The 26,593-nt window shown below is 41.2% G+C and overlaps 1 protein-coding gene across 2 annotated transcripts in view; it reads left to right on the top strand.

The window, feature by feature from the left end:
- Window positions 1-26,593, top strand: part of trappc8 (trafficking protein particle complex subunit 8) — a 67,491-nt gene that overhangs the window by 23,705 nt on the left and 17,193 nt on the right. For both annotated transcript variants that reach the window (XM_062424005.1, XM_062424004.1), the window contains 13 exons: window positions 1,054-1,169; window positions 1,522-1,672; window positions 2,199-2,299; window positions 11,395-11,500; window positions 11,769-11,900; window positions 12,244-12,468; window positions 12,812-12,917; window positions 13,542-13,736; window positions 13,974-14,149; window positions 14,279-14,353; window positions 18,452-18,557; window positions 19,443-19,600; window positions 21,316-21,755. In XM_062424005.1, the coding sequence (XP_062279989.1) occupies window positions 1,054-1,169; window positions 1,522-1,672; window positions 2,199-2,299; window positions 11,395-11,500; window positions 11,769-11,900; window positions 12,244-12,468; window positions 12,812-12,917; window positions 13,542-13,736; window positions 13,974-14,149; window positions 14,279-14,353; window positions 18,452-18,557; window positions 19,443-19,600; window positions 21,316-21,755 (2,087 nt within the window). The remainder of the gene's footprint in view (window positions 1-1,053; window positions 1,170-1,521; window positions 1,673-2,198; window positions 2,300-11,394; window positions 11,501-11,768; window positions 11,901-12,243; window positions 12,469-12,811; window positions 12,918-13,541; window positions 13,737-13,973; window positions 14,150-14,278; window positions 14,354-18,451; window positions 18,558-19,442; window positions 19,601-21,315; window positions 21,756-26,593) is intronic.

Below are 26,593 nucleotides of genomic sequence, written 5' to 3'. Positions count from 1 at the left end.
AGTGGAGCACTCCCCCTAAAGCCATGTTCAGACTGAACACAGCTTTACTTTGCTATTTTCATAGAGGCAGGAGGCTGTAAGATGCTTTTAAACTAATTAATTCATTATTAATGCTGTTAACTTTTGGCTGCAGACCATTTATCTTACTAACCAGTTATGTTACATATATTCATCTGTATGCAAGGTCATTGATAAACTGTGGAATAATAAAAGTAATTAATTTTCACTTTTCAAGACTTTTGTGAGCCAAATTTTTTCCACACAAAAACTGATAAAGGAATTGATAAATAATTGGACCAATAAGCAAAATCAATAATGGCATTTGTATCAATATAATCATATCAATTGCCATCCCTACTTGATAATATAGAGACTTCTGAAGTCAAGCTTGGCACTAAGGTTCTTACCCTCAATGAATTTAAACTGACTTTGAATTTGATGAATATGCATGTGACTGAGTGAGATATCGTCTCTCCAGAATTAAAAAAAATAATTAAATATTTCAGTTACTACTAAAATTGATCCACAAACAAAAAACGGCAATACTAACATATACAAATAGCATAAGGACCTCTTGAATACTGAATGCAGTTACAACTAACTTGTATTATGTACTACACCTGACTGAATATTAGATCAAACTGACTCTTTCATTTCCATGACCCTGAACATTAAGGGTGACTTTAGTTTATAACAATATTATATCTATAATTCAGCATTTCAGTAAATGTACAAAATACACATTACATATACTTTACACTTGTTACATTGACTGTTACTTTTGTCTGTTTCTTTGTTTCTTAGTTTCTTAGTAGGATATCTTCAAAAAACGAATTCAGTGATTTTAATGTAATGTAGTGAAAAGAAATAAGCGATTTCTTTCTTGTTCAGATTGGAAACAGTAGTTCAGTAACCATGAGGAGTTGACTGTAATCAATCGGTTATAACAGCCACATCAGCTGTTTCACAGTCAGCGCAACTGGACTGGTGCTGTTTAGCTTGACCCTTCCCCAAAATCTCCTGTCACCCAACACTTGATCCCTCTGTCCACAGCTGGTCTCCAGAAAAGGTCTAAGTCGGTCTCTTTTCACTGCGACCAAGAAGTGGTTTGGTGGAGGAAAGGTTCCAGAGAAGAGCATCAGTGAGCCAAAGAGCACGTGTGGCCTTCTGTAAGCCCCTGGCACCATTGCCTCATCAGACTTGAAATACCCACTCATGTCATTTCAAAAAGATTGTACATTTAATTTTATTTATTATTCTTTGGGAAATATATGAAACTTAAAGAATGACTTTAACAGGGCTTGCATTTATTCATTTAACTTTTTTTTCTGATATGCACTCCTGCACTTTAAGGTCCTTTTTTAGGTTTTTAATTTTATTGTTGTTGTATACATATGTTTTTTCTCATATCCCTATCTTTTTGAGCTGCTGTAGCTGTGAATTTTCCCCACTGTGGGATCAATAGTTTATCTCATCTTATCTTATACATTGCTAATTTGACCTTCTTCTCTATGATGGCAGCTATCCCCCAGAAGCCCCTGAACTGCAGATCAGGAAGATGGCTGACCTGTGCTTCCTGGTCCAGCACTATGAACTGGCCTACAGCTGTTATCACACTGCCAAGAAAGACTTTCTGTCAGACCAGGCCATGCTGTATGCTGCAGGGGCATTGGTGAGAATACACACACTCATATATGTCAGTCTGTGCTTATGAGAACCTTTTTTTAATCACATTTCTACAATAAAACTTTAGAATGCCAATTTTACATTTTATCAAGAGTTTTTTTTTTTGATGGTGCCAAACATCCACTTTGAAAAGAAAGAAATGTTATATGATGATGAGACCGTTAAAGACAACATTTGTCCTATAAAATTAAGAGCATTAACATGTCAATGGATACACTATTATAACAACATTAAACTGTTCCTTAACTGTTTCTTAACATACAAAAATCCTCCAGTAAAGGTTAAAAATGAAAAATAAAACACAATTTCATAGAAGCACAACTTTGTCAAAGAAATCCCCACAATATTTGCAAGCGCTTTCAATTTTGCTAAATAAATCTGGTTCTTTCTTCTTTCTGAAGTCACACAATTTTACTTTAACCCATGCATTTTAAATCATGATTCTCTGCCTCTTTTCTTTATTATTCCATATGTCCTCATGTTCCATCCCTTCATTTAACTATCTTCTGTAGGAAATGGCTGCAGTGTCAGCTTTTCTGCAGGCTGGAGCTCCGAGACCATATCCAGCACACTACATGGACACTGCAATACAGACATACAGAGAAGTCTGCAAGTATGACTTAGTTACATTATTTTCTTCTGTCTGCTGTTTAAGTTTGAGGGGGAACTATCCTCTTAGTGATGTTTTGTAATTTTTATATTGTTCTGATGTCGGACGTTAGAAACATTGCAAAGTTCCAAAATTTGAGGTGAATGTATGCTCCCTGCGAGTCAGAAGCTAGGGCTTGAACCTGCTCTGGATGTTTTGTTTGGAATGTTACCTCTACTTCCTCGTAGTGACCCTAACCCTTACCCTAAACCTACTACTAATTAGTTAGCCTATTTACGCTGACACCCGGGGGTCAAAGCCAGGGGGTGCATAATTAGGTTAGTGTTGGTGAAGGTAATACACTGCATTACATGCACCAATGTTATCCTCAAATCTTTATCATCATAGCATATTTTTCATTATACCTTTTTGATCACGTAGCCTAGCCTATTTACCCATCATCTCTTGTTAAACGTTTCAATAAGAGAATCGGCTGGTTACACAGATTCTATTACTGTAACAGTAATTTCTTAATTTAAATTTAAAATCATAATATGACATGCAGCAAGAGTGCGGCGGCCGGGATGCGATCCGGCGTCCCATGGTTTAAAATGCAATAGATAGCAATGTATAAATATGTAAAATATATCCCGCTAATATAAAATTAGAAAAAATCTAAACTACGATAACTCTTTTTAGGATTACTTAAGATTAATTATACATAAATATGCTGGCGTCTTAAATAGGTGACAATTCAAGTAGCTAGCTAATATGATAAATTGGTGTATTTTGAGAGAAGCAGTTTTACAAACAGACCATATGCCCGCCCCTACGGAGCGCTCAAAAGGGGCGAAGGAACGCACCCAAGACGGCATCCGTAATTTGCTTGGTCCACACTCTAGCTGTCTCCCTATTGGCTGGTGAAACACACTATTTTAAGCGCAGGGAGGGACATCCTTTAGTCTAAGCAGATACCTCAACCTGAGAGGACGTGCTTGTTCTGAGCGCGTAGACTTCAGATTTAAGCGCATGGACTTTAGATCTGAGCACGAACAGGACATATTTGAATGCGAGCAAAATGTTTGTGTCCAAGAAGAAGAAATATGAGCACAAGCATGTGATTTTTGAGTTCAAGCACACATTTTGAAAGAAAGCAGCAGACATCTCGGTGCGAGCACAAAATGTGAGCATGAGGAGAATAAATCTGAGCACGAGAAGGAGATGTGTCACTGAAAAGGAATAAAATCATGCTCTCAAACTGAAAATATCATTACACTAGGTGTTGGTCCCGGGGGGGGATGCGCGATCACGCTTATAAGCGGTAACACAGAGCTTTAAGGACCCTTTGCTCTCACACGCGCTGCATTTATAGTCACACAAACACACACACGCAGTCACTCTTTAGTGCAAGCTCTTGCTCGTTTACTCCAGATTCCGGGAGATTACGTCTCATTTGCGGGCGTCAGGGAGCCGCTATCAATATGCGGGAGACTCCCAGAACTTCCGGGAGAGTTAGGAACGCGCACTATATATATATTTAGTTTTCTTTTTCCCCGTGGGAGCGGCTGGAGGTGGAAACCGTGGCCTGCTTTTGTTGGTCATTGTCAGTCGCTACTGTCTGTTTAAGGCTATCTCCGTGGATCATGGATGTATTATAATGCCGTGGATCCACAACAGACTCTCTTCCGGGTGGGGGGGGGGGGGCGCGATTACGTAATGCGGAAGGGGAAAACAGGCAGGTCGCTCAGCCAATCATATCATTCGGACCGAATGATATGATTGGTCAGAGTTTTCACAGAATATTATGAGAATGGAATAATGATTAGTTTCTATGCCTGGTGGATCTCTCTAACATTTTATAGTGCCTTTACCTTATTAATAGCATTTTAACCTAAACAAAAACATGTGTAAAAATGTACAAAGGTAAGGGTAGCTTTAAGTCAAGTTTGGGTTGCAATTGGATATTCCAGTCTCCCCCACAGATTCAAGTTCCTGATGACTCTAGGGTTAATAAGTCAATTTAAAAAAAAATAAATGATCTGTCATGTCCTGGTGGGATATATACATTTAACAGGGTGACTTCTTTGTCATCAATCTTGCCTTTGACTAAGATATAGTGACCTTCCTTATCTCTAATTTCAGCAGTTAGATGGTAAAATTACCACTCCCCTCTTACGCCCAGATTTGTGAGAGGAATGTGTTCATAACCCATAACAACATCTTTTTACATTTTTCATGTTCTAAGTTAGAGAGCCACTTGCCAAAAAGCCACTTGAATATTTTCCCTTTTAATTTTAGCAATAACTTAGCTTCTTTTCACTGGATTATGTAACCCATTCACATTAAGTGTTATTATTTTATATTCCTGATAGTCCATTTGCGTTGTTTCTTTGTGTCAATAATGGCCTTTTGCAACCTGAAACATATTACCCTTGAACTTAAGTGTTCCAGCAGCAGTCAGATTTTTTAATGAATGCTTTTAGTTGTTCTTCTGATCAAATGCTGTAGATCATATTTTTAATGTGTTTTATTTATTTACTTACTTGATTGTACTGTCCGTATGTATGAGCTGCTGGTGGCAAATGAGTTTTCCGTCTAGGGGATTAATAAAGTTTTCTAATCTAATCTAAACAACCATTGAAATATGAACAATACAGAACGCTGTGAGCGTACAACAAATTGACTTCCACAACAAGGAACATATGTGCTCCTTAAAACTGAGGGGAAAGCCTGATTTAACAGAAGGGCCCCTCCTTGAAGTTACAAAAGTCACTTCAATTGACATTGTACTCTACCATGGCAGTTTTTCCACCGGTCCACTCTCCCACTATCAAAAAACATGCTTATCTCAAGCTAAAAGTCAGTCTTTATTCAAAAAGTCATAATCAAAGTAAAATAAGAGTAAGGAGAGGATATGAGTTGTTACAAATCATTTATTAATTATAAATTCACCTGAGGGGGATCAGCCACATTCAGACCCTGACGTTGGGATCAGTTCTCCTGGGGGTTGCGGCGGAAAGCGCGCAGTTTCTCTCGTATATGCTCAGGATGGGATGCTCACTGATGGCACTTGTCCCCGACCCTCTCCCACGCTGTGATGCGAGCACCTGGAGTTGGGCCAGGCTCGTCTTGGTCGACGGGGAACCCCCTTTTCCACAGGTCGCCCGCGGCTTATCTTGCGTCGTTGTAAATCCTGGGTCCACCGTCCAGAAACACCTTGAGCTTGGCGGGCGGGGGGATCTGGAACCGCACACCCTTCTCCTTTAAGCGGCAGTCACTATGTAAAGACAGCATTACATGAAACTTTATCTGTAAAAAAAAAAACAGGCTCATTTAGCCCCACCTATTGCTCCTACTGCAAATTGGCAAATTGCCAGAATCCACCGTGACCAGACAAAAAGAACCAATCAGAGCCAGGATGGTGTCTGATGGAGTGTCTGACAGCTGTCAATCACTGCTCACGCACACAGCCCCCTCCCCCTTCCTCCTCAGCTCGGGAGAGCGGCTTCAGGAGCGTAGAGAAAGTAATGGCGCAGCAACAACCATCAGCGAGGACAAAACTACCTATACCTCCGTTACCAACAACAGCATACACGGCACATCCATGGTCGCGTGCCGCGGTCGCGTGCACATCAGCCTCCTCTGGGGGAGGGACTTTGGAGGCATGGCAGGAGTGCAGCGGAGAGGCAGGGGGAGGGATCTGAAAGTTTTACTTTTTCAAATTTGATGCTAAGTCCTCTCTCTCCTCAAAGTTACCAACTGCAGCTTTAAGCATTCTCCTTATTCCTGCATACTCTCTTCCTTTCTTAACTATCTCCGTCGGGTAGTCGTGGTCAAAATAAACCCTTGTGTCTTTTTAAAATACCTCCTTCTTCCAAGCAGACAACTTGTTCTTTAGTTTTATACTCCTGAAAGTTAATTATTATAGACCTCGGCAGAGCTTTCTGTGGAGCACGCTGAGCCAGAGCTCTGTGGCAGCGCTGTATTTTCAGATCAAGCTCGCCAGAGGCAGCCAGCCAACTCTGACTTCAGAAATTTGACCACAAAGTCCATCAAGTTATTTTCTTTCTCACCTTCAGGGATGCCATAAATGCGGATATTATTTCGCCGTGACCGAGCCTCCAAGTCTGTCACTTTTCTTTGCATGAATTCCTGTTTCTGCTCCAATTGGCGGAGCGAATCATTGAGGTTGTGGTTGCGCTCCTCCAGAGCAGCCACACGCTGTTCAGCTTCCTCGACTCGCTTTGTTGTGTTTTTCAAGTCTCCCCTGATATCTCCCAGAGCCTGATTAATCTCGTCCCGGAGTTCAATCAGCTCCTTCTTCACGTCCTCTCTCAATGTAGACCGGAATGAGTGCAGCTGACTCTTTACGTTGGAGCGCATCCCCTTAATCTCTGCATGTGTAGCCAAGTCAAAATTTCTTATTATGTTTTGTTTATTTATTTTCCCTAAAATCTTTCTTTTGTGTTGTGAACTTCCCCAAAATGATTTTTTCCCCCTGTAAAAGAATAGAGAAAGAAAAAAAGAAAGTTTCCTATATTGATTTTCAATTGTATACCCTCGTTCCACTGGGGTGTTGTTTTGGCGTTGCACCATCTAGCGTCATAGAGCTGTGTGCGCTCTGAGCTGGTGAGTCACTTTATGAAGCGCTCTCTCCATTGTCTTGTTTATTATATATATTTTTTTGTTCAAAATCACAATATGTTGATATATGCTGTAATGTAACATGCTAATGGAACTTTTAGTCAAGCCTCCATTGATTAATAACTTGTAAATTGAATCTTAAACTGAGTTATTCATGCAGAGTTAGTTAACTTAGCCTTATGCTAGCTGAACCAGGTTTTCCTCTGTTTCTGTCTTTTTCATACTGATGTCATGAGGTTGTGCTCTGCATGCTATGGCTGTGTGAGTTTGGGAGTTTGCCCAACCAGTCCGCATGTGCTTTGTGGACTTGGAAAAGGCATTCGACCGTGTCCCTCGTGGGGTCCTGTGGAGGGTTCTCCGGGAGTACGGGGTAGCGAACCCCCTGATACGGGCCGTCCTCTCCCTGTACGACCGGTGTCAGAGCTTGGTTTACATAGCTGGTAGTAAGTCGGACTTGTTTCCGGTGGGGGTTGGACTCCGCCAGGGCTACCCTTTGTCACCGATTTTCTAGGCGCAGCCAGGGCGTTGAGGGATTCCGGTTTGGTGACCTCAGGATTGCTGTAGAGTGTGAAGCGGCCGGGATGAGAATCAGCACCTCCAAATCCGAGTCCGTGGTCCTCAACCGGAAAAGGGTGGAGTGCACTCTCCGGGTCGGATCCTGCCCCAAGTGGAGGAGTTCAAGGAGGAGTTACCTCGGGATCTTGTTCACGAGTGAGGGAAGGATGGAGCGGGAGATCGACAGGCGGATCGGTGCGGCGTCTGCAGTAATGCAGACTCTGCACAGATCCATCGTGGTGAAGAGGGAGCTGAGCCTAAAGGCGAAGCTCTCGATTTACCAGTCGATCTTCGTTCCTACCCTCACCTATGGTCATGAGCTTTGGGTAGTGACCGAAAGAACGAGATCGCGGGTACAAGCGGCCGAAATGAGCTTCCTCCGTAGGGTGGCTGGGCTCTCCCTTAGAGATAGGGTGAGAAGCTTGGTCATCCGGGAGGAGCTCGGAGTAGACCCGCTGCCCCTCCGCGTTGAGAAGAGCCAGATGAGGTGGCTCGGGCATCTAGTTAGGATGCTTCCCGGACGCCTCCCAGGTGAGGTGTTCAGGGCACATCCCACCGGTAGGAGACCCCGGGGAAGACCCAGGACACGCTGGAGAGACTGTCTCTCGGCTGGCCTGGGAACGCCTCGGGATCCCCCGGGAAGAGCTGGACGAAGTGGCTGGGGAGAGGGAAGTCTGGGTTTCCCTGCTAAGGCTACTGCCCCCGGGACCCGACCCCGGATAAGCAGAAAGAAGATGGATGGATGGATGGAATAATACAGCATAATCATACACATAGTCTCAGCTATGATTTTTTGCTATTTATTTCAAAGGGGGAAAAAAATCAACTGTGAAACGAGTGGCTTTACATCAAGTCAGCTCAGTCACTTTAGTTTTGGCATCTTGACATTTTAAACAAGTAGGTTAGGCCACTTTTCATTCATAATACGCTTATTTCATTACAACTATACACAACTCATTATTTACTGCACTGTAACTCTAACAAATGAGGTGGACTCACCATGCGTCAATTGCGCATAAACTGATCATGTCAGAGTCACTTTCCTTGCCTTCTTGGCCGCAAACTCAGCAATACGATCTTAATAATCCAATTTGGATGCAATGTCCATTTCAATTGATAGCAGGGCAAGCCCGCACAGTCTGTCCTGTGACATGGAGTTGCGCAAATAGTTTTTTAATAGTTTCAACTTTGAAAAGCTTTGCTCGCCCGATGCTACCGTTACTGGAAAAGTCAATAGGATCCTGAGCGCAATCTCACAGTTAGGGAAAGTTCCTTCAATCCCTTTGAGGTAACAAAGTGTTTTAAGTGCTGTAGTTGTTCCCTTTGGGTTCATCTCTCGAAGTATCCTCAATTCCTCGAAGAGGTCCGGTGCATTTATATCCTGAGATTCGGACGTGCTCAGAGCATCACTCAGTCTTTGCTGATCAGTCTCCTCCATTTCACACAGTTTGGTCAGATCAAAAAGAAATCCAAACATGTTGCCAAACTCCTTCATTTGTTTAAAACGGGTATCAATAGCAGTGAGGGCCTGGTCCACTATCACATTAAAATAGTCCGTTATATAGCCTACACCTGCTCTGGTTCTGGAGTATATTCATTCTCATTTTCATCACGTTTGCGTTTCACTCGCCGTGTTGCTTTTATTACAGGTTCAGTGTCCATATCAGAAGAAATCTCTGTTGCAGTAGCTTTTGCAGACACAAATCCCTTGTCTGTATTTTTGCATGAAGTCAATTAGTCAAGTCAATCTAGCTGCATGTCCTTTGACTGGAGTGTCTTACTGACGGTGTTCACGGCAAACAAAATATTGTATGTGACCTTGACAGAGGCAGACAAAATCATATATAACTAATGTATTTATTAAAAAAAACTTTTAAAAAACAGGATTGCAGGCGCGAGGCCCCCTAGTGGCGCGAGGCCCTGTGCGGTTGTACAGTTCGCACAGTCCATGTGACGGCTCTGAGTAGTGGTGTGAATCTTCACTGTCCTCACGATTCGATTACGATTCAGCTGTTTACCATTCCATTAGATTCTATGATGTATCAGTATCTCAATGTATCACATTGATTTTTCTATATTACTGCATGGCTCATTTTTCATTAATTGATACAAGAAGTCAGATAAATATGAATTCTCTTTAAGAAAGTAGCCCACTTTAAAAATCTGAATATCAACATTTAACATACATGTTAAACATAAATGTCTTCATATTAAAATCAGTAGACTTGCCTGTATGAGAGTAACAAACTGAGGACGCAGTGCAGCTGTTTATCATGTCTCTAGCAGTGCAGAGCAGCCTCTCTGCTGCACTGTTAGCTCCGGGACAAACATCACTGTCCAACACGCTCAGCAGCTGCAGTGTTGTAGAGGTGAGACAGACTGAGCACCGAATTATTTACTTCACCTCAGAGTTTACTGCAGTGTGTGTGTGTGTCAACTTGTTCTGTTAGCTGCTCCGCTAACGTTAGATTATGGAAAAAATCATAATCGCGATTATTTGGGTCAAAATTGAAATCCTGATTTATTAAAACAATTTGGAACCCTGCATTTATTGGACATTTCTTGTATAAAAAAAAAAGTTAAACTATTAAACACTATTCAAAGACCTGGTTAAGAGCTGGCTCTCACTCTCCGCTCTAATTCATCCCAAAGGTGTTCTATCGGGTTGAGATCAGAACAGTCAAGTTCATCCACACCAAACTCTCTCATCCATGTCTTTATGGACCTTGTTTTGTGCACTGGTGCACAGTCATGTTGGAACAGGAAGGGACCATCTCCAAACTGTTCCCACAAAGTTGGGAGGATGGAATTGTCCAAAATCTCTTGGTATGCTGAAGCAGTCAGAGTTCCTTTCACTGGAACTAAGGGACCAAGCCCAGCTCCTGAAAAACAACCCCACACCATAATCCCCCCTCCACCAAACTTTACACTTGGCACAATGCAGTCAGACAAGTACCGTTCTCCTCGCAACCGCCAAACCCAAACTCGTCCATCAGATCGCCAGATGGTGAAGCGTGTTTCGTCACTCCAGAGAACGCGTCTCCACTGCACTAGAGTCCAGTGGCAGCGTGCTTTACACCACTGCATCAGACGCTTTGCATTGCACTTGGTGATGTATGGCTTGGATGCAGCTTCTCGGCCATGGAAACCCTTTCCATGAAGCTCTCTACGCACTGTTCTTGGGCTAATCTGAAGGCCACATGAAGTTTGGAGGTCTGTAGCGATTGACTCTGCAGAAAGTTGGCGACCTCTGCGCACTATGCAGCTTAGCATCCGCTGACCCTGTTCTGTCATTTTACGTGTCCTACCACTTCGTGGCTGAGTTGCTGTCGTTCCCAATTGCTTCCACTTTGTTATAATAACACTGACAGTTGACTGTGGAATATTTAGGATGTTGCATAGGTGGCATCACAGTACCACGCTATAATTCACTGAGCTCCTGAGAGCGACCCATTCTTTCACAAATGTTTGTAGAAACAGTCTGCATGCCTTGGTGATTGATTTTATACACCTGTGGCCATGGAAGTGATTGGAACACTTGATTTCAATTATTTGGATGGGTCAGTGAATACTTTTGGTAATATAGTGTATCTGTGCTTAAATCAAGATTCTCAAACAGTTGTGCCAATAACATGTTTAAAAGGCAAATCTGCCTTTTCTGTCTTCTACTTCTGAAAATTTTTTCTAGCAGTAACCTTTTTTCAATATTTTTAACATCAAAGCCCCCTTTGCAATGACTGACCATTCTCTCCACTGCTGCACCACCAAAATTGCAATATGCATGACATTGCTTGAATTATTCGAAGTACATATTGGCTTGAAACACATATTTTTTGATAACTGTGTCAAACAGGCTGTCGGAGTAATTAGTGGGGGGAAAAAATTCTCTTGACAGTACCTCTTGCTTCTGCCCTGTACAGGAACATGGTGCTGGCTGAACGCTGTGCTTTACTCAGCGCTGAGATACTCAAGAGTCAAGGCAAATACTCAGAGGCTGCAACTCTCCTTATTAAAATGACCAGTGAGGTGAGAAAATACACAACATTTTCAGTCCCATTCTACCGTTAATTGTGTTTACTGAAAACTTACCAATTAATTGTTTTTATTTTCACTATGAAGTCCATTATGTATTGCGTTGTCCATTTTCTAGTGTTGAGTACTGTACTGTACTCTTACTAGTTGTGTTTACAGGCCTGTCTTCATCAACTGTTTTCTATTTGTTTATAGATGGATTAAATAATGCATGTAAAAATACAGTGGATTAATTTTTCCTTGGACTTACTTTTTTGTCCAGGACTCTGACTTACGCAGTGCTCTGCTGTTGGAACAGGCCGCCCACTGCTTCATTAATATGCGTAATCCCATGCTGCGCAAGTTTGCCTTCCATATGATCCTTGCTGGTCATCGTTTCAGCAAAGCAGGACAGGTGAGCCTTTCAACCATGTCTGATCTGTGGGTCTGTGGTCCAAAGTTAATGCTTAACAAGTTTATACCTGTGATTTACTCTAACTGTCTTGATTGAAATGAATGTTGTTGAATATGTTAGAAGAATACTGGGGCTTTGAAAACACAATAAAATTCCAGTCAGAAGAAAGTTCTTTTAGCTAGAAGGTACCGAAGACTGATTGATTGATGATTTGTAAAAGACATGTAGAGCATTATCATAAAACGTATTGTCCTCCTCTCCCTCCTCATTTTATGTTTCTTATTGGTTGCCTTATGTACATCACAACATCTTCTGTCTCCTGCCTTTTACCTTCTCCATGTAGAAGAAGCATGCACTGCGCTGTTACTGCCAAGCCATGCAGGTGTACAAGGGGAGGGGCTGGTCTTTGGCAGAGGACCATATCAACTTCACAATTGGTCGTCAGTCCTTCACGCTTCACCAGCCAGAGAACGCTGTAACAGCTTTCAGACAGATCCTGACCAATGACAGCAAGCAGACAGCCACACAGCAGGGTGCCTTTCTCAGAGAGTATCTCTATGTTTACAAGGTGACTACAGTTTGTAACCATGTTTTGATGGAGGCTACTTTATACAGCAAAGATTATAGATGCCATAATTTCTTAAAAAGGACAATTTTTCATCAAATCTAAAAATCTAGTTATCATTGTAGCACTGTGTATAGGCAAATACTCAATATGAAATTAATTAATTGCCTTAAATTGCTTCAGAGGCAAATAAAGACTTGATTGGGATATTTTAGCCTTTACTCTGGTTGAATAGTTGTTTTAACAGTTCTCAACCACAGATGTAAAATACTGCTCGACTGCTGATGATTACTTTGTACAGTGTTTGTGGGTTGAACACTTAACATGTTGTTTGTGTGTTTTCCAGAGTGTTATGGGAGGAAATGAAGTCAGCCTCCCCCAGCTGCCTCTGCCCTGCATCCACAGCTCAGCCACAAGAGTCTACTTTGGACATGAACGCTGCCTTGCAGAGGGTAGCACCCTGATTAGTAATCTGTTATTTTTGACATGACCATTTGCTTTGGGTACATGCTTAGAGTTTTTATGCTAGTGTTAGGCCGTGTTGGAAATCAAAGTATTTATAGTAATTCTGAATGGCTACTTTTGAAGGTGAAGTGAGAAGTTAAGCATGATAGAAAAATGGATGTCATGTTGTTTAAATACAGGTTGAAAGCACACATTTTCAGACATTCATAGTGTTGCACTCTGGTGTTCAAAACAAGTGGTAAGAAAGAAAAGAGCTAGAGGGAGAAGTTCAAACCTTGGCCTCTATCTCACCTCCACAAAGCTAAGCAATCATGATGTGAAGTTGTTGTGAATGTTGGCTTGTTTCAGAAAGCTCTGACGCAGAATACTGGCCCATTAACAGTCGCAGCTGTAAGAGTTAATCTGAACTAAGCTGTTTTATGACAATCAAAATTTCAAAAACTATGCTCTTAACAAGAATAACATTAAACACAGAGGTGCATTTGAGCAAAGGTGTATACTTTTAAGTTAGGAGTGAAAGGTGTGAATTTGTAAGTGTGGCAGAGGAAACACTGTCGTTATGTTGAACAACTAAGCACCATTTTTAAATTCTATTTCTCTAATATGTGAAGGTGAAAAGCAGGCAGCCACCCATGTGTCCCTGGACCAGGAGTATGACCTGGATTTAGCAGCCATGTGGAGCAATCTAGAGGAGCAGCTTGTGGCTGCCGTCAACCGGGGGGTCGTCCCAGGAAATTTCCAGCCTACCCAGTGCTGCCTGAACAGCCAGACAGACAATCTGCATCATCCACTGGCTGTGGTGGAAGGTAAGAGGTTATCAGCAGACACAGTGGAACTGTATTTGAAATAATATCTAGACTGTTAAGAAGTACAAATAGCTACTTAGGTATTGAGGTGTTCTGACATATCAGTGTCAACTACGAATTACAGTTTTCTGTTACCATAGTATAAAGAATAATATAATCTATTCTATCACTATAATTAGATTGGACTGTATTGTTCCTGCCCAGTATAGAGCCCTCTTTCTGTCTCTGTATCTGCAGAGCCGATCATAGTGGAGGTGACATTTAGTAACCCTCTTAAGGTTTCCCTGGCATTGTCCAACCTCTCACTGCTCTGGAGGTTCACTGCCGATGGCGTGTCTCCATCTCAGGAGAAGACGACAGAAGAGTTCTCAGGAGAGACCGTCACCAATGAGAAGGATACCCTGGCTCCAGGGGTGAGCAGTCTGGGCCAATTTCCTCCTAGAAATTTAGATTTAGTTTTTGGTTCAATTCAGTTCGATTGATAGATGCAATACAAAATAATACGTTTTCATTGTCTCTTCAATATCTGATTCCTCTTGTAGATGACACAGAAAGATGAAGTTGTCACCACTGAGATCATCCTGGAATTTCACATGGGTCCAGAGGAGACTAAAGTGGTAAGCTTTAGCTACTAGGTTAAGGCTCCCAGTTCCTTTAAAAAAAATATTTTTTTACTATTTACACCTTGGTATTAGTGTAAGATGTTCCATCAAGATCTCAGACCGTTCACTAAGACCAGTCATTTCAGAGCTCTTGGCTCCAGAAGTGACTCAGGCTCTTTCTAATGGGATAAAAGGATGGTCCATTCCCGTCATCCAAAGCAAAAAAAAACATGGAGGAATCAGTCCGCCCTTCCATCACATCGACCTCTACTGATACAGATGAAAAAATGGACATACTCACCTCTGCATTTTGCGGTGGGCTCATAACCACTTGAGGTCTGTTGGCATATCATATTCAGGGCAGATTGAACCAGACAGTGGACCTTCTATCATAGGGCCAGCCTAATATGGCAGACTGGCTGATTCATGGAAATGAGTTGTTCAGCAGAGAAGGTGTAGGGCTGTCAATATGGCGATATTTATATCTCATGATGATAGAAAAACATCTATCATTTCATGTTATGCTCTATCCTTTATTTCATGGTTTTGCAAGTCAGTCTTTACAGCAATATTTTTCGTCATTTGGAGTCTGTCCATCTTTTGCGTAGATTACTTAATAAATTACTTGTTTTTTTACTGTCAAAGCGTTTACATTAACATAACAAGTGTAGCTGTCATCAACTTGAGTACTTCACCTGGTTGTCTGTCTATCCTCTGCTCCATATGCATCACACAAATGGAGGTAAGCTACATGTGTTTGTTTGTTTGTTGTAGCCACGCTATTCCTATCCACTCAGTTATGCACGTTTATGTGCAGAGGTACACTTGGGATTGGTTTATCTTAATGCTCAGTAAGGGTTGCAAGTACAGTGCATCCGGAAAGTATTCACAACCCTTCACTTTCCCCACATTATGTTATGTTAGAGCCTTATTCCAAAATGGATTATATTATTGCAAATGTATTAAAAATTAAAAACTGAAATATCGCATGTACATAAGTATTCACACCCTTTATTCAGTACTTAGTTGAGGCACCCTTGGCAGCGATTACAGTCTCAAGTCTTCTTGGGTATGAAGCTACAAGCTTGTCACACTTGTATTTGGGGTATTTCTCCCATTCTTCTCTGCAGACCCTCTCAAGCTCTGTCAGGTTAGATGGGGAGCATCTACTAAGCATGGGCTCTGGCTGGGTCACTCAAGGAGCCCTGTTGGAACGTAAACCTTCGACCCAGTCTGAGGTCCTGAACATTCTGGAGCAGGTTTTCATCAAGAATCTCTCTGTACTTTGCTCTGTTCATCTTTCCCTCGATCCTGACTAGTCTCCCAGTTCCTGCTGCTGAAAAACATCCCCTCAGAATGATGCTGCCACCACCATGCTTCACTGTAGGGATGGTATTAGCCAGGAGATGAGAGGTGCCTGGTTTCCTCAAGATGTGATGCTTGGGATTCAGGCCAAAGGGTTCAATCTTGGTTTCATCAGACCAAAGAATCTTGTTTCTCATGGTCTGAGAGTCCTTTAGGTGCCTTCTGGCAAACTCCAAGCAGGCTGTCATGTGCCTTTTACTGAGTAGAGGCTTCTGTCTGACCACTCTACCATAAAGGCCTGATTGGTGGAGTGCTGCAGAGATGGTTATCCTTCTGGAAGATTCTCCCATCTCCACAGAGGAACGCTGGAGCTCTGTCAGAGTGACCATCAGGTTCTTGGTCACCTCCTTGACCAAGGCCCTTCTCCCCCCATTGCTCAGTTTGGCTGGGTAGCCAGCTCTAGGAAGAGTCCTGGTGGTTCCAAACTTCTTTTATTTACAAATGATGGAGACCACTGGGCTCTTTGGGACCTTCAATGCTGCAGAAATGTTTTTGTATCCTTCCCCAGATCTGTGCCTCGATACAATCCTGTCTCGGAGGTGTACAGACAATTCCTTTGACTTCATGGCTTCTGCTCTGACATGCACTGTCAACAGTGGGACCTTATATAGACAGGTGTGTGCCTTTCCAAATCATGTCCAATAAATTGAATTTACTACAGGTGGACTCCAATCAAGTTGTAGAAACATCTCAAGGATGATCAGTGGAAGCAGGAAGCACTTGAGCTCAATTTTGAGTGGCATAGCAAAGGGTGTGAATTCTTATGTACATGCAATATTTCAGTTTTTTAATTTTTAATACATTTGCAAACATTTGTAAAAACCTTTTTCACTTTGTCATTATGGGGTATTATGTGTAGATTGATGAGAAAAAATAGGAATTTAATCCATTTTGGAATAAGGCTGTAACAAAACGAAATGTGGGGGAAGTGAAGGGGTGTGAATACTTTCCGGATGCACTGTATATACAGACCCTTTCCGAAAAATTAGAATATCATGGAAAAGTTGTTTAAGTTCCACAATTCCATTCAAAAAGTTAAATTTTCATAGATTATAGATTCAGGGCCCACAATTTAAACGATTTCAAGTATTTATTTGTTTACTTTTACATAATTTGGGCTTCCAGCTCATAAAACCCACGAAAACAGGAATTCAAAAAATCAGAATACTGTGAAGAAATCACTATTTACTTCTCAGTTTTTGCAGAAAAATAAAGAAAGAAATTAGGATCACATCAAATCAATCAAAATATACTTTCAAAACGATATGTCAATCTTCAATACTTGGTTGGGAATCCCTTTGCCTTAATCACTGCCTTGATGCGATGTGGCATTGAGGCAATCCGCCTGTGGCATTGCCTGGGAGTTATGGAAGCCCAGATTTCCTTGATGCTTGCTGTCAGCTCTTCTTTGTTGTTGGGTCTGGTGCCCCTCATTTTCCTCTTGAGAATACCCCATAGATTCTCAATGGGTTTTAGGTCCGGCAAGTTGGCTGGCCAGTCAAGCACTGTGATGGCATGGGCATCAAACCAGGTTTTGGTGCTTGTGGCGGTATGGGCAGGGGCCAGGTCCTGCTGGAAGATGCATCTCCATACAGATCCTCAGCAGAAGGAATCATGAAGTCCTCTAAAACATTCTGGTAGACTGTTGCGGTGACCTTGGATTTAAGAAAGCAGAGTTAACCAACACCTGCACTGGATATTGCACCCCAAATCATGACTGACTGTGGATATTTCACACTGGACCTCAAGCAGCTTGGGTTCTGTTCCTCACCCGTCTTCCTCCAAACCCTTGGACCTTGATTCCCGAATGAAAGGCACACTTTACTTTTATCGGAAAAGAGGACCTTGGACCACTGGCCAACAGTCCAGTCCTTCTTCTCCTTGGCCCAGTTGAGACGCTTCCAACGTTGCCTCAGGTTCAGAAGTGGCTTGACCCGAGGAACCCGACAGTTGTTGTAGCCCATCTCCCGGATGCGTCTGAATATGGTGGTTTTTAAAGCTGTGACTCCCGCCTCATTCCACTCTTTCTGGATCTCTGCCAGATTCTTGAATCTTCTCTGTTTGATAATCCGCTGAAGCCCACGGTCATCTCTTTTGCTGGTGCATCTTCTCCTGCCACATTTTGCCCTTCCACTAGACTTTCCATTGATATGCTTAGACACAGCACTCTGTGAAAAGCCAGCCTCCTTAGCTATGAACTTTTGTGGCTTACCCATCCTATGGAGGGTATCAATGATGATCTTCTAGGCAGTTGTCATGTCTGCAGTCTTCCCCATATTGAACCGAACTGAGACAATTGAACCAAACTGAAGCAATTTAATGACACCTGGGGAAACCTGTGCAGGTGCTTTGAGCTTAGTAGAGGATTAGTGTGTGACACTCAGTTTAAAACATTCATGTCCTGCAAAATGTGGGCTGATTTCTCTACAGTATTCTAATTTTTTGAATTCCTGTTATCGTGGGTTTTATGAGCTGGAAGCCCAAAGTATGTAAAAGTAAACAAATAAATACTTGAAATCGTTTAAATTCTTAGTACTGGAGAACATTTTTACAGTCTGTGATGGTATGAATGGTGGGCTTGGTTATGTAGGCCTTGAAGCCCAACCACAGCCACAGCTGGTTGGGTGGAAATTACCCTTGCTTTATTCAGTGGAACTGTCTGGAGACAGGGAAACATACTATTTAGAACTCTTGACAACCCCAACATTATGGTGTGCTTTTAACAGTCAATGTGACCTTTGACCTCAGGCTCGACTCAGGCTGCTGCCACACAGAACTGGTCAGCTGAACATTGTGGGTGTGGTGTACAACCTGGCCTCAGCCTCCTCTGGAGAGACGCCTCCCAGCACTGAAGGTAATGCACACAGATTTTTCAGCTTATATTTGCTTTTAGTTATTGCTGGCTGCTTTACTATCAGTGAATACTGACACAAATGTCATATATATATATATATATATGGCTTGAATGTCTTAGGATCCTCCACACACATGTTGATGTCTCCTCACATGTGACTAAATTGTATTGCATTTGTATTTTCATTTGTTTGCGCCCACCTCCACCACCGAATTAGCCTCATGTTCTGTTTCTGTGCCATAGAATTGTGTGCAATCATTAAATGCACTTTATATACCATCTATGCACTTTAAATGATGAGTTTTATGTACGTATGTGTGTGCATGGGTATGGGGTGTATGTATTTATATGTGTATATATTTTAATTTTTATCTACTCCTTTTTATTTAAGTATGAGATGTGTGTGTGAGTGATGACCAAGGATGGAGCTGTTTTAAATGTTGTTGTATTAACCTCAATGCAATGACAATAAAGACAATTCAATTGTTGGAGGAAACACTTTTATGAAAAATCCAAGGAGGGTCAAATCCAGGGCAACAGGACTTGGTTGTAGATACTTGAAGGTGATTTGCCTCTCATCCAAGGGGCTTCTTCAGTTTTAACTGAAGGCTGACTGTCGGGGAGTCCCAGGTATTTAACATCTGTGGCATTTCTTAGCAGAATCATTGATGCCACTGGGTTCGTTAGTGTTCCTGGCTGTTGTAACACTCATCCTCCACCTACAGGGCTGTAACTTCATCCCTGACATGTCTGCAAGTACTGTATCTACAACCAAGTCTATTTGCCCTGAATTCAACCCTGCTTGGATAACCACCGAAATGTATAAAAGATAATCTAAATCACATGACAGATCATTCAACTGACTTCAGGATGTCCCATCTACAGGCCAGCAAACATTGGATTTGATGGTGGTTCGTGGTAAACAGGACCTGAAGATTCAGGGCCCACGACTTAACCAGACAAAAGAGGACAAGACATTGGTACGGCATGGACCCGATCGACGTCTGGATCCAATCATAACACCACCCATGCCCCTGATGGAGGTACTGCTGACACACTGAGTGTAGATATATTCATCCCATTGTACAATGCTAACAGTCTGGCAAATCTAAAAACTAAGGAGTCCCAGGTTTTAGTGCTCCTTAACCCAATTTTAGTCATATGATGCCCGATATAACACAACTGTCCATTGCACAGGAGGACTTGTTTACATTCAGGATTACCATATCAGTTTTAACATGTCTGACAGTGAATTAACTCTGCATTAAGAAAACCAAGCATACATCCCAGCAGTCATTTATTGTCCTACAGTGTAGTCCATTATATCTTTATAGAGAGTGTCACAACCATCTACTGTCTGATTACTGAGAAAATGGCATAGGGCCCGAATAAAAGCCCGGGTGCCAAGACGTCTATGTGCCCGCTGTGTCTGCCCTGTGACTGCGGCATGCACCGATATGCACGTATGGCACATTTAGCTGTTTTGGGGCGGGCCAGGGAGCAAGGGCCCGATCATCGCTGCTTGCAGCTTTAATTGAATTCGTGGGTGCAATCTGCGTGTATTTAGTTATGGATATATAAGACATAGGGTCATTATGCATTTGTAGCTAACTGAGTGTGCCTGGGGAAGCCCTCCAGATGCACAGTGGGAGAAGATGGTAGCTCATAGGCGTGGCTCAGCAGTGTCCATGAGATCACCAATGTCAGAAAACAAATAATAATGCAGTGATCCATATTCCAAAACAGATTAGATTTAAGAGTGGTATACAGTGCTCTGCAACAAAGATGAATAGTCTATTATCATAGTTAAGCTATTGAAACTGCAACTGCGTGTTGGTATACAACATGGCTCTGATCGATGTCTGGATCTAGTCACAACACCTGTTTGGGGTACCGCTCACTCACTAACTCTAGCTATAATTATCCTATACTGCAATTCTAACAGAATTTGACAAATCTAAAATCTAAGGAGATCCATATCAGATTTATTGCTCCTGAAAAGGTTCCCAAAAGTTTATCTGAAGCTTCTATTCAGCTGAGTTAGGGCGCACTTAACTAGGGCCAGTTGTTCTGTACCATGCTGAAGCATGAATGTCCCCCCTGTTCCCCGCTGGCCTACACTCACATTACCTCTGAATGCTCCTGTCTTATTTACTTATCCAGGTCTTATTTCCAGGAAAAATATTAATCCCTAGTGCGCATGCATGACCAAGTGTACCATGCTCAAGCACACCTCTTCCAACAGTACTGGGCCAGGGAAGTGTACCGTACTCAAGCACGGTACACATGCACTCACACTAGCCAAATAATCCGGACTTTAGGGGGCAAATGTCCTTGGGCACGGTACGATTGCCTAGTGTGAGTGCGCCCTTAGTCATATCAAGTGCATATCTGACACATTTACTTTTTAGCATCAAATTCCCTCTTTGTGTTTCCCTGTTGAGCTGTGGTGGAAGTATAGTAACAAAAAGAGGGACTTCACCTCTAAAAAGACTGTAACATTGAAACATTTTGGCGCATTTGGCTCACTTCATGCTAGCTTCATATTAGCTTTTGTGATAGATGTCTATCACAAAAGGAAGAGTTTGGCTCCCATCACGTGCAGTGTAAGTGCCTTATGATTCAGTTCATCATCTGCAGTCCTATGGACTGCTCACAAATTCTTCTGTGATACCGCCCCAAAAAAAAGCAAAAAAAAAAAAAAGGTTATGCAAATCCTAGGTGTTTGTCAGCTTGTGTGTGTCTGTGTTTGTGTCAGGTCTTCTTCCTACAGTTCCCGACTGCGCTGCTGTGTGGTGAGATCAGGAAGGCATATGTTGAGTTCTGCAACGTCAGTGGTGTTCAGTTGTGTGGCCTGCGAGTGGCGTCCACACATCCCGATTTCTTCACCTTTGGCAGTCGGGCCACAACACCTCTCACACCCCTCAGCCCAACCTCATCTGAAAACTGTTCTGCCTATAAAACTTTGGCCACACCCCCTGGGGCCCAGCCAGGCTCAGTGGTGTCTGAGATGTTGGTTTCAGCCGAGGATTTCAGTCAGCTATCTGGTGTGATGGAAATCCCAATAGATGGCAGCACCCTGCAACCAGGTGAATCAACCCAGCTACCCCTCTGGCTCAGAGGACCGGATCAGGAGGGAGTCCACGAAATAAACTTCCTGTTCTATTATGAGAGCTCAGAGAAAGGAATCAAAATCAGGTAAAAAATCAAGGGAGGTGAATTGACTTAAAAGGTGTATTATATGCTTTCTAGGTACAACCCAATCTTAACATAACCATTAGAAGCTTTACAAAGGAAAAGTGCATATAATGAAATATAAATATGATCAATATAGGACACACAGGGGGGACGAGACAAGAGACTACAGTCAGAGAAGCTAAAAAGAGAAAAGCAGACAATGAAAACAGAGCTTTTAAAGCTGCAGTCTGTAGCTATTTTTGTGTTATATTTGCTAAAATTGTCATTATGATCTGACAGTTTTTTTTGTTGGTTTTTTTTTCAGAACTTTATTGAAAAAGTTTGACTACAGTCACAATGTTGACATTTTGGTAATATCGAAAAAAGTCTGGAATCTCACATTAAAATTTAAAAAAAATAAGTCAAATAAATTAACATAAATAGGTACAGAATACATATAAAGTTTAACATAGAAAAAACTAATAAACAGGCAAAGCAGATTACATTCCTCTAAATAGTTCTTGAATTATATTTTCAGTATGTATACATTTCTATTCTTAACCATTTTTATACATTCAAGGTAGTTTTTGAAATCAATTTCAAATACAGGAAAGAAAGGTCGACCTTTGGAGAATTTAGCTTTGTGGATATGAATTTGTTTTATTAGAATAATCAGGTTAATTAAGTGTTGAATTTCGCATTCCTTATTATCATAATATAATAATATATCCTTGGCTTCCAGTTTAATTTGATGGTTGGATTGTAGAGTGATATCATTTTCAATTTTTTTTCCAAAGAATTTGGGGAAATTTATTGTTATGAATAATTTTATATTGAACCTCTTTGATTTTATTGGAGATACCAAATTTCTGTGGAAGGAGCCATGTTTTTTTCCAATTAATATCAGAGAAAGTTCATTAAGATTTTTAGAATTGTGAATTCCAAGATACTTAACACTTTCTTTAACTGGTATCTTACATATTAGGGTTTCCTTTGTGTTGTAAAGGCATAATATTTCATATTTTGTTAAATTATGTTTTAAACCTGATGCATCAGAAAAGGTATTTATTATCTTAAGTGCTGTCTCTATTTGTTGTTTATTTTTCAAAAGTAAGACTATCATCTGCTGGCTGAGTTATCCTAATCTCTCTATCAAATATTCTTAAACCTTGAAGGACATTGCTCTGTCGAATCTGTATTGAGAGCAATTCAACAACTATAAGAAAGAGAAATGGCGAGCAGGGACATCCTTGACGGACCGACCTGTAAACTGAAAATCTTTTTGTAGTATTTGGGAATAACACGACACAGCTACTGATATCCTTATAAAGCATTCTGATATAGGAAACAAACATTTCACCAAAACCAAAGGACTGAAGTGATCTGAATAAAAATTAATACTCTACACTGTCGAAAGCTTTATAGAAGTCTAAGAATAAAATTAAAGCGTCTGAATCAATATATTCAGAGTAATCTATTAAATCAAGAATAAACCTAATGTTGCAGCTTATGTGACGATTAGTCATGAAGCCAGTTTGAGTTTCATTTATAATTTCATTCAAACCTTTTCTTAAACGCCTGGCGAAAATGAGTGAGAGTATTTTATAGTCAACATTAAGCAATGTTATCAGCCTCCAGTTATCTAATAGAAGGTGATCTTTGTCTAGCTTGGGAAGCAGTGTTATTATACCTTATTATACCAGTGTTATTATACCTTATTATACCTTATTATACCTGTGTTATTATACCTTATTATACCAGTGTTATTATACCTTGATTCATCTTCATTATTTATACATTCCTTCAGCATTTCAAAAAGAGGGTGTTCAATTATATTCCAAAAGCACTTGTAAAATTCAACGGAAAGACCATCCATTCCTGGAGATTTACCTTTTTTCATTTTGTTTACAGCATCTAGCATTTCAGGTTTAGAGATAGGTTTTTCGCAATCCAATTTAAACTTGTCCGATATTTGGGGAATAAATTCTAACATTATTAATGAATTCTTCACCATTTATTGAATTATAAGTAGAGCTGTGTAAATCAGTAAAATTGAAAAGTAGGATTTGCAAAATCAGTTGGATTGGAGGTCATAGAGTTGTTTATTTTCAGAGATATTTTCAGTGATATTATTAGGGCCCGAGCACTGACAAGTCAGTGAGGGACCTATTGCTTTTGCCAGGATTCTTCTTATTATTTTTCACGTTCTTATGCCGCCACTTTAGGCGCATTTTTGGTGGCCTGAACATGCATGAAAACTCATGAAATTCTGCACACACGTCGCAGCTGGTGAAAATTTGCTTTGAGGACTTTATGATGTTCACAGAATCATGAAACCTGCCACGTAGGTTTCAAATCATGAGCTCTTTCATCTGATACCACATTTGCCCAACATTTTGCCCCAACAGCTCAGTAGCGCCCCCTAATGCCTTTTCCCACTTAGGATGTACTGACAAACTCTAAAACTCACCAAATTGGACACACTCGTCAAGACTCACGAATATTATTTTTTGTTATGACTGCAACCTTTTAAGTGCCAAAATGACTCTACAGCGCCCCCTAGAACATTAAAAGTTGAAGCCCCGCCTTCTACATGCACGTACATGAAATTTAGGATTCATATATATCATGACCAGACGCACAAAAAAGCCTCTTGGACCCATACCCTAAGTCCAACAGGAAGTCGGCCATTTTGGATCACAGGTGCATTTTTGCCGCCATTTTCCCCATTTCCAGGCCTCGCACTTTAACGAACTCCTCCTGCAGTTTTGACTCCACAGACTTCAGATTGGAACTGTATCATCCTCAGACCTTGATTATGTAAACTTGATGACAGATTTTACCTACGTTATACCAGGTGGGCGTGGCAGTCGTTTGTTTGTATAAACAAACAACTCCTTATAACTCCTCCATACATTGTCGGATGTTTATACATGCAGCGTGTGAAATGTCCTGGTGACGCCGTTTCAATTTCAACATCATTGGGGGTGGGTGTGGCAAGGGGGCTCCATAGCGCCCCCTAACAGCAGGTCATGTGACCACAAACGTTGTCTGATCTTAGTGAAATTTACAGGACTCATAGCACTCATAGGTAAACCCCCAAGTTATTTTTTTCAAAATGTTCACTCTAACAGGAAGTGAGTTATTGTGCATTTCCTGCGTCAATTTTCCGTTTTTCCCTCTGCGTTTAAAGGACTTTCCCGTTTTCACAGAATCACCAAATTTCCCACATAGGTTCACACTCAGGCGCTCTTTAATTTGAGAACATAACTGCCCCTGGGCGTGGCACAACAGCTCAATAGCGCCCCCTAATGCCTTTATCCATTTTGTACATTTTCACAAACTCCTACACTCACCAAATTGTACACATACGTCAACAGTCACACATATTGACTACTGACAAAGTTTGGGATTTTTAAGTGAGAAGATGACTCTACAGCGCCCCCTGGAAGATTTCAAAGTTTAAGCCCCGCCTTCCACATTGACATAGAAAAATGAAATCGACAAGGCCTATGTATTATGTCCAGACGCACAAAAAAGCCTCTTGGACCCATACCCTAAGTCCAACAGAAAGTCGACCATTATATGAATAACTAATCCAGTTTCATTTATGCTCTTGGTTTGCCATGTAGTGGAGACATTAACCCCATCACACAATGTTCCATTGAAGCAGCAGGAGCAAAGACCTTTACATGGCTGCTGTCAATGCCCTGCGACTGCGACAAGCACTGACATTCCTGCGTATAAAGACCTCTACCTGCGCGCCCTCCGACTGCGCCACAGCCCGACGTGCATAGGATGTGCGAGGACCCTTCGACACTGCTTGCAGTTTTAATTTCTCTTGTAGTTCCTCTTTTCTAGTGCGTAGAAATAGCTTGTATTCTTCCCGCCTTCCTCTAACCATTTAGCTCTGGTAACGTATAAAGGCACCCTTGGTCATATTAGTATATAGTTGGTCTAAATCGTCTTTCAATCTTATCAGTTTGATTTCTTCCTCTAGCGTAGGAGAGGTTTTTTTTACCAAGATATTTAGTTCTTCCATAATTTCAGATTCTTTAAGATTACTGCGTTTTTTTCATTACTTTACTACTGTATGTCTAATGGCTGATTCTCTGATTTTAAATTTAAAGAATTCCCTTTTTTTTTTTACATTATTTAACTCCTTTCCATTTAAAATATTCCCAGCAATTGTTTTTACTGAGTTACAAAAGGCTTCATCTTTCATAGGTTACAATTTAATTTCCAATAACCACGTGAAATTGCTTTTTGTTCTAGAGGATTAGCAAAAGAGATGACTATCATTTTGTGATCTGAGAATGGGACATAGCTTCAGAGACATATTGTATAGTGTAAGAAGATAATAACCACATGTCTATTCGAGATTGTAAAGAGCCACTAGCATTACTCCATGTATACTCTTCTTGGTTGGGATGAATATATCGCCAGGCATCTATAACATTAAGTTGCTCACATAGGTATGATATCACTTTAAATCTTGAAGTGGAAGGCATTCTTACAGGAAATCTATCCATTAAGTCATCAGCTGCATCATTCAGGTCACCGCCAATAATTAAATGAGCATCTTTATATTTCTCTTTCAGCTTCTTAAGTTTTTCTGTCAGTTGGACAATCATATTTTTTGCTAGAGCATTATTGTTGTGACCATAAATGTTATTCACCATCAGAACCACATTGTTTACTTTCAGAACCAAAATAATCCATCTACCTTCTTCAGATAAGTGAGATTCGAGAACATTCCCTTTGAATTTGTTAAACAACATAGCTGCTCCTGCTGCATTATTAGAGGCACAGACTTTTTGAAGGGCAGGGGCGAAAAGAAAAAAAAGGGCACATAGAGC

This window comes from Scomber scombrus, chromosome 8 (assembly GCF_963691925.1).
Source record: "Scomber scombrus chromosome 8, fScoSco1.1, whole genome shotgun sequence".
In the NCBI taxonomy this organism is placed as follows: Eukaryota; Metazoa; Chordata; class Actinopteri; order Scombriformes; family Scombridae; genus Scomber; species Scomber scombrus.
Note: the sequence above shows the minus strand (reverse complement) of the source record. Positions and strands in the feature narration are given on the sequence as shown.